Source organism: Myzus persicae, unplaced genomic scaffold (genome assembly GCF_001856785.1).
Source record: "Myzus persicae strain clone G006 unplaced genomic scaffold, MPER_G0061.0, whole genome shotgun sequence".
Lineage (NCBI taxonomy): Eukaryota > Metazoa > Arthropoda > Insecta > Hemiptera > Aphididae > Myzus > Myzus persicae.
The window spans coordinates 1-13,508 of record NW_019100512.1 but is presented as its reverse complement, the minus strand read 5'-3'; the positions used below and the strand labels follow the sequence as shown (position 1 = coordinate 13,508).

The following is a 13,508-nucleotide window of genomic DNA, read 5'->3' as shown; positions in this document are numbered from 1 at the left end:
AGCGCCGTCTTACAGTGCTGTATCTGACTATCTTAGCAATAGGTACAGAAATAAAAACTGGGCTTTGCACACAAATTATTTATTCAAGTTTCTTATTTCTACTGTTGAATGTATTCAGATTTTCAAACAATGGAATAAAAAATATAAACAAACATCTTGATTCTAATAGTCCTAACCGATATAATTTGGATTATTATGGGTATGAGTGTTAGTTATACAAAGTAGTTCGGGACAAACAGTATCTACAAACTAGGTACTTGTATTTTTTTTTTAAATACATTCAAAATTAAATATCACATAATATGTGTTAAATTAAAAAATTAAAACGAGAGGGATGCTATAAAGAATATTGATTCAATTATTTATAAGTTCTTAATATTTTATCATGATTAAACTAATTGTAATAGTTGTTAATAATTGTTATAATATTATTTCATATAATATTAACGTCTATCTTCTGTAATTAACTTGTAATTTATAATTTGATATCGAGGTACCAAAAAATAGTTTAAGTAGGTCCAAATATAAAATAAACCTCATTAAAATGAATCAAAAATATTTTGATAATTTCACTGTGCAAAATGAATAACAATATACACGGCTAGTGGTGAATAGTTTCAAGTTTCTATAAATAACTTTTTTTGAATTACAACATAATAATATTTATTTTTATTTGTTGACCATAATGAAATATTTAATTTTCCAACATTTGAACTTTAAACAATGTCAATAAAAGTCATTTTTAATTTTTTCGAAATTTGTATGATTACTACAAATTTGTCAAAATTTGAATTCGAACTCTTATAAATACTGTTACTTTTGTACTTTGGATATTTTTTAAATTCATAAGGAAAACTTATATTCAACTTTTAATTTTTTTTTATGGGACACAATAATTTGTATCAAAAGTATGGAATAAAACTATAAAAAGGCAAGTTAAAATGTCTAAAAATGCTGATTGAAAATTTGAAGTACTTACATAGTTCGTAAAAGCACAGACACACACTCAGTTCGGGTCAAAGGCTCCGAAAACTACTTTATAGTATTATTATAAATTATAATTGTTAATTAAAAAATTCATCCTCAAAAGATGAAACGTGTTTCAAAGCTTTACAAACGGGTTGGACAATACTAATTAACTGTAGTTTAACCTATAGAATAATCTAAAATGTACCTATATATGTAATATAATATGTATTACGCTACATACACTATACTGTACAACTGCATTGTACCATAAAATATATATGCACAAAATATGATATTCAAACAAAAAACAGATCATCTTATTTAGACAAATTGTCACAAATTTTAAATGAAATTTAACAGTTATGTGTATCATGTTTTATTTTTATTTATAAATACAAATACATCAGCATTGAATATTTATGTGGTTAAATAAGTTCTATGTTAAAACTTTTTTTCTTACCTACATAAGTATATAAATATTTTCTTATATAGAGTGTCATTTATTTAAATTTAATAACAACGGTTTCCACAATATAGTAAAATATAAAATCACATCAAATAATTATATTATGATATATTTTTAAATTAATTTTATAATATGATTGTAACATAATATAATCCATACATTAAATTATACATGATTAGCTATAGTGTCTATTATGCTTAATTTATTTTATTGTTTATTACGTTTCGGCTGCATTTTTTCGATGCATTTCAAGTTCGTTTTCATCATACTCGCGATGTAGTAAATTATCATAATATAACCGTTGTAGAAACTTTGAACGTTGAGCAATTTTTTTCTTGAGCATTTGTTCCTTTTTCAGTTTTTCTTGTTCTTGTTGTTTTTTAATTTCTTCTCGTTTCTTTAATAAATATTCTTGATATTGTTTTTGTTTTTCTGATTGATGACGTTGGAGAAGGGCTTGCTGTGCTTGAACGTTAAAAATGTGGTGATTCATTGGATATTTACCCTGTGGTTCGAATCGCTTATCCACATAAGATCTTTGTTGTGTTTTATGCACTTCATTATTATGATTAAATACTTGCGGCAGTTGCAATAACCTATTTCCTGGATACTGTGTATTCCATTGAAAGTCTTGTTTCTTATAAAGACTGCCAAAGTTGTCTTGTAAGATCTGAAATACTATATAAATCAAAATTAATTTTATGAAGCGTCACGGCAAATAACAATAATAACATACTGGTTTTTAGATTTTCATTTCTTAACCATTTCAACATTTTGATTTTACAACCTCAAAATATTTGTTTCATTTGTAATCTTTATCTAGTATATTTATGTTACAGGTGAAAGTCAATTAGTTTTTTTTAGACTATTCAAATAATAATATAATAAGAAATTTAATTAAATATAAAAATATAATTATAAAATACAATTTCCTTACATTTTTTAATATTAATATGATTTACGTAATATTTAAGTGTTTATTGAACAAATTGTTTTATTTTATTTCCTTCAAATATTGGAATACTAATGAAAACGTTTATTCGTTGATGTTTAATTTAGGTTTATTGATTAATATTCAGAATTTAAAAGTTAAAATTAAATAGTAATATTATATAACGTATAATTAAATTGTAAAAATGACAAAATAACTATACTTTAAATTTTGATACTAATGAATAATGCTATTTGTATAATTATATCATCATTACAGAATATTTAAAAAGTGCGATCGGTACTTAATACAATTATAATAATTGTATTCACTATTATGATATGATACAGCCAATAATTTAATTAAAATAATAGTAAAATGTATTTTTTTTTTAGTTCGAATTCTGCATGATTTTTATTAGAAAACAAAAAAAATCCAATTTTTCAAATATGCACTTATCTGAGTTTGAGGTTCTTAGTATATTTTGCCATACTAAAAAAATCTTAGAGGTTCATTTTCGGAATTTTGACGCGACAAAGTGCTATCAGAAAATGGCAGAAGACGAAATGATTTTGCAACATAAATTGTAATTAACAAACAATTAACAGTTGCTATTTTGTTAATGAAGGTTGCTAGGTATTCGTGGTTACGTAGATGGATATTATTAGTATTACTACCATTAAATTAGCTGCGTAGAATGTATCTATATCCTAAGTATTCAGTAGTAGCTCGCCCGCGACCCTTGGTGCAGGTACGTTTTGAACAGCATTGTGACGTCATGTCGACACAACTGCGTGACTTTCCCCCAAAATATTGTATCAAAAACGAAATGCTACGATATATTACGTAATTTACCAACCATTGTCCGATCAACATGGTGTGCCCAACTTTAAGTTACGTCAATGAATATCGGACACAAATTGAATTTCGGATGTAGGCACACGAATCTTTTACACTTGACTAATGCGTATCGTTTCGCTTGATACGGTACGAAGATTTTATCGTGCCTATGTAATTTGCGACAGCACCAGCTGGCCCTCCCCCCGCCTAAAGGTTTAACGATAAAAAAATCTTGTTCATTATTTCTAAAATAGAAAAGAAAGTATTGTTTCGGAAGTATGAATTTACTACATATTAGTTTCATTTTCCATTTTTCTGTTATCTTTATCTTTGTCCAGATTACTTTTTTGTCATTTGGTTATTCACACTTTCAATAACATTAATATTAAATACAACTTTATTATTCAGTTATATTATAGAATTGGTACAAAATATCAACTAACTTACAACAAATATACTACGAATTAAAGTATTTTATGAAGAATATTATAATACTAAGTTTTAGAAAAATATTTTTTAATTTAATTTAATTTTAAATTCTTCTGGTTCTATAATAGTATCCAAGTATGTAGGTGGTCCCCAAAAATTTGAAATTTATTTAAATTCCAATAACTCACTATTATTACTAAACAAACTGTACTATATATGTCAAAAATCAAATCCCAAATCCAACTTGCATGGTATGTATATTGTATATGAACAGTAGGAGGAATAGCTAGTCACTTGTATAGCGACTACATGGCAAGTTCAATTATTCAAAATCACCTGAACAATATTTTAATCGAAACATTAGTTACAGGAAGTAGGAACAATGACGGTAAATTCATTCCACCATCTTAAAATACGCTGGCGCCGTGATATTTTACACTAATAATAAGTAATAACATATATATATATATCACTCTTACGTTGGAAGTTTCGCTCATGTAATTTAAATTTAACATTACTCTAATCATTTTTCACATACGGCTATCGTAAATGTAAATGTTGTATTATAAATTGTGTATGTCTTATGAATATTAATATTAATAATAATAAAAGTATATATTCAGAGTTTTCAGTGACATTGTACACCCATTTCTGACATATCAACGTGTTATTAACTTATAACTAAATCACTTATATCGTACTTTTGTACATATAATGTACTTTTATGTGAAAAATAAAATTATAGTGGGTAACTCTCTGTTATACATTAGGAGTAGAGAGTTGGACTAGAGAGTAACTGTAATGGATATGTTAAATTTGAATTCAATAATCATTTTATACGAAAAACGATTCTGAGCAAAGATAGTCTGTTTGCCTATAATATTAATAAAAAAATTGTATGATATTAATGTGATTGAAATAATTGATTTAATTATTAGGCATCAGTAATACAGTAGGTTAAATACATTTTTGCCAAAAAATTGCATTTGAAAATATCATTTTGTATTTGTGTGTATGCTAAATAATATATATAAATATAATAATGTACTCTAAAGTCTCAAGACGTACCCACTAATAATATTTTAAAATTACAACAAATTAACTGAAATCGTTAATCTTGGTGTTAATATAGCTATAGTTTCGTAAAAACTTAAAATGTCTGTAAAAAATACCTGATTATATATATTTTTTTTTTTTTTTGGTTAGTGTATGAACTATTATGCACGAGAAGCCTTGTATTAAATTGTTAATTCTTAGCCATAACAATTAAACATTATCCTAAAATTGTTTAACTACAAAATAATTTCAAAATTTTTTATATTTTTAGGAATTACGCAAAAATTCAAATTTAAATTCTTAGAAAAAACTTCTAACTACTTATAAGGAACCTAGAATTTAATTTTCAAGATTTTTGAACCAACGAATACAATTTAATTGACATTTAAAGGAAAAAACTAAAAAAAATATAATACTGAATATTTCATTAAGCAACTCAAAACAAATCACAATATTTTGAAAATGCTACCATGTAAAGAAAATGATGAAATTAACTTTTCATGAAAATATCAAGCACCTACGGTTATTATTTGTTGAATAACAACAAAATAAGAATATTGTTGTATGAAAAATTGTTAATTTAAGGGTTCAACGTCTAACATCAAATGCGCATAAAAAAATATGTTGCGTTTACGTTCAACTTTTTTTTTAATTTCCACAAACAATTACTTATAAGGAACTTTGTATTACATTTTTAAGTTTTTTAACAGAGCGGACATTTTTTTATTAACAAAAGTTTAGAAAAAACTAATAATAATCGAAAATTTCATAATTATGCCTATAAATAGTTCGACACGAGTTAAAATGTTATGATGCATAGAAAATGTAGATTTAAAATTCAGTGAAAATTTCATGTATCTAGGGGTAATTTTATATAGAGTTACCTCAATAAGTCTGAAATCGATTTTGTCGAAAATCTATTTTGCTTAAAAATTTCAGTTTTTCCTTAATTTTTTGATGGGTTTTCTGACGCAAAATTACCAGCTAGATTCACTTTCCTGACATAATAGACGATGTTGAAGAAGATTGAAGCATTTTTAATGTGTCAAAACTTGATGACCGACAAAAAAAACAACACACATCACTATAAAATCAATTCGTTTATCTTTCTGCTCAGAATCTAGAAGGATCATATAAAATTAATATACTTTACTTGGCATATACTTACTATTAAATTAGCATAAACGTTTATTAAGTTAATATTTTTGGTAATATTCTTAAGAAATTTCAAGTAAATGAACGTCCATTTTAGTAACATCGGTTTATAATAAATAAAATAAAACAAAATTGTAAATATTCTTAATTTATACAATTAATGAATATATTTTAATATTTTAATTTGTTTGAATCTTTAAACAACCTTATGTATACCGAAATTTGTTTATATAATCTACATAATAAAATTACCCCAAGTATTTATATACAAACTAAATATTTATAGAGATTTTTAATAATTTAAAAATTGAATTACTGTATCTTGAATTCAAGTATATAATTATTTTAATAATAAAACTATTTTACCATTATTTCTTGGCATTGAATAAAAGTATGGAATAGATGGTCTTCCAAAATACATATTGAACGAATAACTAAAATAAAAAAACTTAATATACATTTTTAAAATTATTAAACTTAACACTTACACTATATTTTGTGAAATGATGACAATTAATAATATATACTTCGAAATCATTTCTTCTGTTAGTATAATAATTAATAATTACTTTTTAATGTTGTATAAATGTTTCCATTGATTTTCAATCAATGTTTATTTGACATGTATACATATAGAACCATTATTAGCATTATGTTACTTATTTATTATATATTTTCAGATATATGTTCTAATATCATAGAACTCAAGTATGTTAATATAATAATTAAGACTACAAGTGTTAAAAATTGCAAGCGACACACTAACCAATGTTTTCTATTCATATTCCGCAACATGTTGCGCTTAAATAATTATATATAGCTACAATTATAGCTATTTTTTCGGGTAGGAGCAGTATTACGTTAATTAGTTTTATATTTTATTTTTCGTTTTTTAAATGCATATTAATTGTTAGTATTCACGAACAAAAATAATAAATATATTTAATTCAATTATATTATAGTAATGACTTATTAGTAGATAATAATAATTAATGACTTATTGTTACTTTTAGATGCTTAATTGAATTTGGATTTATATAAAATCTGTATTTAAAAAAACAAATATATTAAATTGTATAGGCATATTATATACAATTGTATGTTTAGAATAATTGTGTGCTTTGGGATGCTCTTAAAAACTTTTACCATTTACACAATAGGCCTAAAAAAAAGATTCAAATGACCTATATTTTATTATATTATAATAGTGATTGATTAGTTCATAGTAAAAATAGATTTGAAACATAATTGGAAAAATACATTAAAACTCACATGATATATTTCATAAATATTTCCAAACTAACTAATTATATTTCAGCTATCTTAATAATGATTGAGTTAAATTTGTTTTTACATTAATAAAGTTTATACCATGCATAAATACATGAAAACCCATTTCACACTAAAGGTACTTCTTTACGTAAAAAATATTCTCTTCTATTATGTGTGGACTTATCAAATCAATTTCAGAGACATTTTGACATTTATAATCTGAATTCGATTAGTCAAGTACTTGGGCCATTATAAATGCAATACTGAAAGAATTCCTTTAACTACCATCAATATGAGTTTAATGGGTATGCAAACAGTCAAAGGATAAAATAACTATAGGGTAAGAAAGTAATGTTGCAATATAATCCACTAAAAATTTATTTTCATGACAATCATAGTCCTAGTAATTCAAAATGGCCAAAAGGTATGAGTTATCCTGTTTTTATGAAAAATAAAAACAATAAATTACACATATAAGTTTATAGGGTACCTATAAAAACAATCAATCTTTCATTTACAGTATTATAATATTATCATCACTAAAATTGGCTGTAAACATTAATTTAGTAATTCGGGAATTCGTATTATTAAAATACCACATTGAGTAATATTTAATAAATTAAGTTATTAAAATGTCATAAGCTGATTTAGTTAAAGTTACAACACAAAGAAGTACAAGTGGGGATATTGCAAAGACATCATCTCAATTGCACCACTGCAAAAAAGTGCTTATTCAGAACACAAGTTTAAAATGTTTATACAAAAGATGGATAATTAACCTTAGTCAATGAAGGATTATTGCATTTGAATAGGATGTTATAAAGTAATGATAATTATAGGAATGAGTTTATAAGTATAATATTTCAGAAGATTAGGCTATAGCCTATAAGACAAATAAACTGAGTAAGAGATGCATTATGTACAGTTATTGTTAAGAATACTTTTCAAATGTATTCAGAATACGTATTTAAATATAATGACTAAAATATAAAAGTATACAAAATACTTAAAAAGTAGGTATTTTTTTTGTTTATTACAATATTTGTACTTTATCTCGAATGTATACTTACAATTAAAAATAAATATGCTAATGAAACAATTAGTAAATTCATTTTTTAATTGGTTCAAGAATGTCGAATTACACATAACTATTATATTTTAATCAGAGCAAGTTAAACTTTAGTTTGGAAAATAGTGCTAGAAGAACTGTTGCTATTGTCTCACCTGCTTATTTTATGAAATCTTTGAAATTCTTAGATGCATTATAATACATTTATTGTTTTAAGAACAATTTTTAAAATAGTAGAATACGAAACAAAAATATTGCTTATTGAAGATAAAAGATGACGACAGACAGACAAAAAAAATATATACATACCATTGTAAAATCAATACACTCATCGCTCTACTCAGAATCTAAAAGAAATAATTTCTTTGTCAACAATTGTAACGGAGTCTGTAAAGCGAATAAAATAAAAAACTGTGATTGATTAAATATTTGTATGTTAATGAGTGAACAAATTTAACGTATAGGCTACGGAAAATACTATACAATCGCATTTTTATCACCTGTTCCGAAGTTTTTTTAGATATTATTTTAAAATAATTTTAAGAACTACATTTATTTGAATGTAAATAAAAATTATAACATTATTAATTTTTGTTATTGGAATTAGAACAATTTCATTTTTTTTTATTAATTGAAAAAATATATATACCTGAGAACATAATTTTAATAATTAATTTATCAATTTTCTATCGCCTTTAAGATAGGCTTGTGGTGGAGATAAAGAGTTGAGTCATCATTTGTATAACATAGAAATATTAACAACTTGATAATGTCAATAATATTATAATTATTATTCGGTGAGCAATTTCTTAATAACACAATAAACCTAGGCGATCGGTTATTACACGGAATAGGTTTTTTGCGCATCATACAACTTATCATAAATATATATATTTTTATGTTACGACAATTTTATCCTATTATTGGATATAACAAATTGATAACGAAAAGGGAAAAACGAATCCTTGAAATGTTAAATATATGAGATCTTAAAGATCATAAATCAAGTCTAAAATACTTCAGAATCTAGAATTTAGATGTTATTATAGTGTGGTAATTTTTCGGTCTTCTCAACAACTTATCGAAGCAGTAGAATGTGCTATCAATTTCTAACTTAATATTACAAGTTACAACAAAAACTGAACTGTTCCAAGAGTTACCAAAAATGGATTTCTGTGTGCTGTTTGAACTTTCATATTCGCGGCGTTTAATTAAATTTGGATCTGAAACGACTTTCATTCGCATGAAGTTTATATGTATCTTATTGTGTGTAAACGATGTATTTAATGTTCATTTTACGGCGATTTGGTTCTAAAATGCTGTTTTCAATATTGTTTAAAGTTTAGATTTCATAACAATATTTAAAATGTATATCCATACAAAAAAAAAATGTGTGTAGAAAGTGTAATACTTAGTTATACACGGAAATTGTAGGACTTTAATAAAAGATTATTTTTCTTAAATTTATTAATATAATAAATGATATTTTTAAATTGTTTATTTATTAATATTTCTTAAACTTAAGAAGGAACATGGGTATTTTTATGCTGTTATTTTATATGAAAATACATAAGGATTCTCCTCTAAAATTATGAAAATTACTATTTTAAAATTATATGTCATGAATCAGATTATTATACATAATTTTTATCAACTTAACCCGTTATCCAATCGTTAGTAATATTTCTAAAGACTTTTTATAATTTCATAAAAAAAAATAACATTTTGACAAGGTAGTTTTATTTTATAAATAAATATTGTAGACAGGTACTACGTTTTTACTCTATTTTATTAGTTCATAAAATAATATTTTGTGATTTTAAATACAACCATGTCATAAAGAAAAAGTACATTTTTTATTTATTGTTTATAAATGATCTTGATATAAACGTTTTTTTTTATTTTGTTAGTTTAGTTTAATTTTTCTCATAGTATTTTGCCTATAGGCGTTCAATAATATCTTCGGTTACTGTTTTCTTAGTATGTTTTTGTTTACGTTGTCGTCTGACACTTGTCCCCTGTGGTTTATTGTTGACTTGATTTCGTTTCTTTTTTTCTGCTTCAATTTTTTTAAATCTTAGTTCTTCTTCTTGGCGTAATTTAATATCCTTTTCTTTTTCTTCCCTTTCTTTTCGTTCTTCTTCTAATATTTGTCTTTTAGTTTCTTCTTCTTGCCTTTTCATTTCTTCTTCTTCACGTAACATACGTTCCATTTCTTTTTGTTGCCTTTCTAATTCATTTTCCTCCGCTTTTCTTTTCTGAAGTCTTTCACGCCTTTCAATTTCTATGTCTAGTGCGCGTTGCATTTTTCTCTTTTCTAAAATGTCCTGGTCTCGTGTTTCTGGTTCTTCTCTTTCTCCTGATACTTCTGTTTCTTGTCCTTCTCCTGAATTCAGTGGTTCTTCTTGTTGTTGTAATTCTCCTTGTTGCTGTGATGTTTCTAGTTCTGATTCTCTTGGTTCTCCTGGTTCTCCCTGTTTTTCTTGTTCTGGCGACATTTCAGTTTTCAAATTATTTTGTAGATCTACTTGTGGTTGTTGAGGTAGTGTAGCTGGCATTGAGCTATAATTATTTATGGCTGGATCTTAAACAAAAAAATGAAATACTATTAAAATTGTTATAAAATAATAATAAACAATTTCAGTTTTTACTGTGAGTTGAAAAATAATTATCATTAAAGTAAACTAAGGTTACTGCTATTATAATAATTTTTAATAAAAATACCACTGTATTGATTAGGTTGATAAAATTGAAATCTGTTTTGCATGTTCATGAGTTGAGCTAATGCCATTGCTCTAGCATACGATGACATCAACAACATAGATAGTTGTTGCTGATTCATGGGGTTAAATGGAAACGGAGGTTGGAATCCTTGCATCATTGGTGGTGGTGGCATCATTGGTGGTGGCATTGGATACATTTGACGATTTCCTTCCATTGAAAATTGTGGCATGCTTGGAGCATAAACTTGATCTCCTTGTGTCGTTGATGACTTTTGTTGAGGTAAAAGGTTTGGATTTCCTAAAGTAAATATTAATTTAATACTCGAGTATCGGCGAAAAAATATGAATTTAATTTAAGTCGGTACTCTAGTCCAAATAAATAATATTTAGCTATAGGTTTGTAGTGATTTTAAAATTACCTCTATTCATATACGGACACAATGGATTTGCAAATCTAGAAAAAATTTAAATTAAAATGTTTTCCACAATTTGTCACCGAAAATTTTAAGTCAATTTGTTATTTTATAAGTTTTCAATACATCTACACCTACACATTTCACAACATAGTAAATACAGTTTCCATGCAATCAAAATTAGATCCCTAGGAGTATGTTATATTTAAAGATGATATATTTATCCAAAATCTAGCGCATAGCCTATATCCACAGTTAGGTTCAATACCTATATAGAGCTGCTTAAACATTTTAATAATTTATGAACTATTATGATTTATTACAAAGCAAAAACTTTAGAGAACATCAAATTATTTATTGTAGACGGTTATAATACATTTTTACCGAATAATCAAAACTAGTAGTTGCATACAATTATTTATCGTTAATTAAATACATTTAAAAAAAAAAAAAGTTAAAGCATCTTCATTGTTTAGATAGAAACCTTCTCAATAACTATTTTATATAGATGTTATCATTGGTATAGAAATTACAGAATAGCTAAAACTCACGTATTATTATAAATTATAATCGTACAGTTATCCGCATAATTTTATTAACCGAAGATAAAAATAGTGTTTTTAATTTAGGAAAGTTGTCTAATAAGTAATATGTAAGAATATTAAGTATAAAAATCAGCTGAACTTTGTGTTTTTCTTACTGTAAAACAAATTTTAAAAATACTTACATAGTAGTCAAACTGACAGATAAAACAACCGAGATTAAAAACATCATTATTGATTTTAAATAAATATGTGCTTTCAAATAGTACTAAAACCATATCATTTACACTATGTTACTTTTTCTGTGGCACACGTCATATTTATAAGTCTCAATAATATATGCCAAAATGTTGAGCTCACAAATGTTAGTAATTAACGATGACATATTAAAAGTAGTGTACTTTCATTATTTTAAACACATATTTTTTTGCATAATTACTAAATAAAGGTATACAATAAAATATATTATACACATTAACATCAACGATTTTAGGTGCCTATTTCTAATAAGTGGAAAATTAAAAAACTGAGGAAGTAACTTTGCTGTATAGGAGGTTTCGAGTGTACCTCGTCGTTGAGTATAGGTCATAACTCATAGCAATGGATGTAAAATTGACATATTATATTGAGGTTCCTCATTAATTTCAGTACACATCATTAAATTTATTGACTGATTCCTTGAACGATTCGTGTTGCATATAGGTATGAATAATGAATATACCTACGTATGATGAACATGGGACGACGAGACTGCAAGTTTATTCGATACAGTAGTACCGACTACCGGAGTATCTAGAATGCTATCTACAAAACGTCAGAGAAATGTTAAATTAGCTTCATGTCATCCATCTACTAAGGTACTCAAATCAAGTGGGTTCAAAACAGGAAAGTAATTATGAGATGGATGATCGATATTAAATATAAGCGCTACAATCATACCTATGTAAAATGAAAACATATCTTTTAGTATAAATTGTTTAAATCATGTGTAGATGTAAAAACAATAATTGTTGTAATAATAATAGCATTTTATTTTATGGGCACAATTTAACTTTTAAAACATATTTTAATCTTATCTATCTATAGTTGTAATTCTGTGTTTATGTGTAATCAAGTTGAGTTCATTAATAATTAACACAATTTTCAATTTATCAAAATGTATATTTAAATATTTGAATTCTTCGGTTGAGCTATTTACAGAGACTGTGACAAGCTGTCTTTTTATAATGAATTAAGTGAGGAATTAATCATACCATTGTACTACTATTACAGCTTGAAACATTTGATCGAACATAGGAATAATTATAAAATCCTTATCATACTTAATATGTACCTACCTGCCTAATTAAATTACCTATACATCAAACTAATTTATCTGAAATTTGAATTTCTGATCAATACCACTCAGTTATCGTAGTGGTTTTTGTATAGGTTTTGATATTGATTAACGAATCTAAAATAGCTAGATATTTTATATCAATGATACGGATGTTGCGTCGTGTATTATAATAATTTACCTAGAGATATAGGGTATTAATACTAATAAATAAAAAACATTTTGACGAGTTTTTGTGTGTAATTTAAAGTGGACTGTATTCAAATGTAAAACACCACACAACATGGAAAGATAATAGATAATATTA

The 13,508-nt window shown here is 25.4% G+C and overlaps 2 protein-coding genes and 1 long non-coding RNA gene across 4 annotated transcripts; 1 reads left to right on the top strand and 2 right to left on the bottom strand.

The window, feature by feature from the left end:
• Positions 1-1,584: 1,584 nt before the first annotated feature.
• On the bottom strand, positions 1,585-6,616 carry LOC111029290 (GRB10-interacting GYF protein 2-like). Of its 2 annotated transcripts, none has more exons than XM_022308260.1 (3): positions 6,416-6,616; positions 6,213-6,280; positions 1,585-2,113 (listed from the first exon to the last, which is right to left on the bottom strand). In XM_022308260.1, the coding sequence occupies exons 2-3, from the start codon at positions 6,265-6,267 to the stop codon at positions 1,653-1,655; spliced, it is 516 nt and encodes a 171-aa protein (XP_022163952.1). In that variant the 5' UTR covers positions 6,268-6,280; positions 6,416-6,616; the 3' UTR covers positions 1,585-1,652. The 2 variants fall into 2 exon arrangements, with proteins under 2 accessions (XP_022163952.1, XP_022163946.1); XM_022308254.1 differs by having other exon boundaries at positions 6,335-6,602.
• Positions 6,617-9,957: 3,341 nt separating this feature from the next.
• On the bottom strand, positions 9,958-12,182 carry LOC111029267 (vicilin-like seed storage protein At2g18540). Its single transcript, XM_022308234.1, has 4 exons — positions 12,051-12,182; positions 11,330-11,364; positions 10,912-11,208; positions 9,958-10,771 (listed from the first exon to the last, which is right to left on the bottom strand). Exons 1-4 carry the CDS (start codon positions 12,095-12,097, stop codon positions 10,128-10,130), a joined length of 1,023 nt encoding a protein of 340 aa, XP_022163926.1. The 5' UTR covers positions 12,098-12,182; the 3' UTR covers positions 9,958-10,127.
• Positions 12,183-12,288: 106 nt separating this feature from the next.
• Positions 12,289-13,508, top strand: LOC111029277. Its single transcript, XR_002603994.1, has 2 exons — positions 12,289-12,495; positions 12,568-13,508. It is a non-coding gene; the product is annotated as an uncharacterized LOC111029277 (long non-coding RNA).

Excerpts from the sequence above, each read along its gene's own strand:
- LOC111029290 (XM_022308254.1), bottom strand. The coding sequence starts at position 6,384 with ATGATTTCGAAGTATATATTATTAATTGTCATCATTTCACAAAATATA. Across the intron at positions 6,281-6,334 it reads ATCATTTCACAAAATATAGT|TTATTCGTTCAATATGTATT; the intron begins GTAAGTGTTAAG and ends TTTTTATTTTAG. Across the intron at positions 2,114-6,212 it reads TTCAATGCCAAGAAATAATG|TATTTCAGATCTTACAAGAC; the intron begins GTAAAATAGTTT and ends TGATTTATATAG.
- LOC111029267 (XM_022308234.1), bottom strand. The coding sequence starts at position 12,097 with ATGATGTTTTTAATCTCGGTTGTTTTATCTGTCAGTTTGACTACTAT. Across the intron at positions 11,365-12,050 it reads TCTGTCAGTTTGACTACTAT|ATTTGCAAATCCATTGTGTC; the intron begins GTAAGTATTTTT and ends AATTTTTTCTAG. Across the intron at positions 11,209-11,329 it reads GTGTCCGTATATGAATAGAG|GAAATCCAAACCTTTTACCT; the intron begins GTAATTTTAAAA and ends TATTTACTTTAG.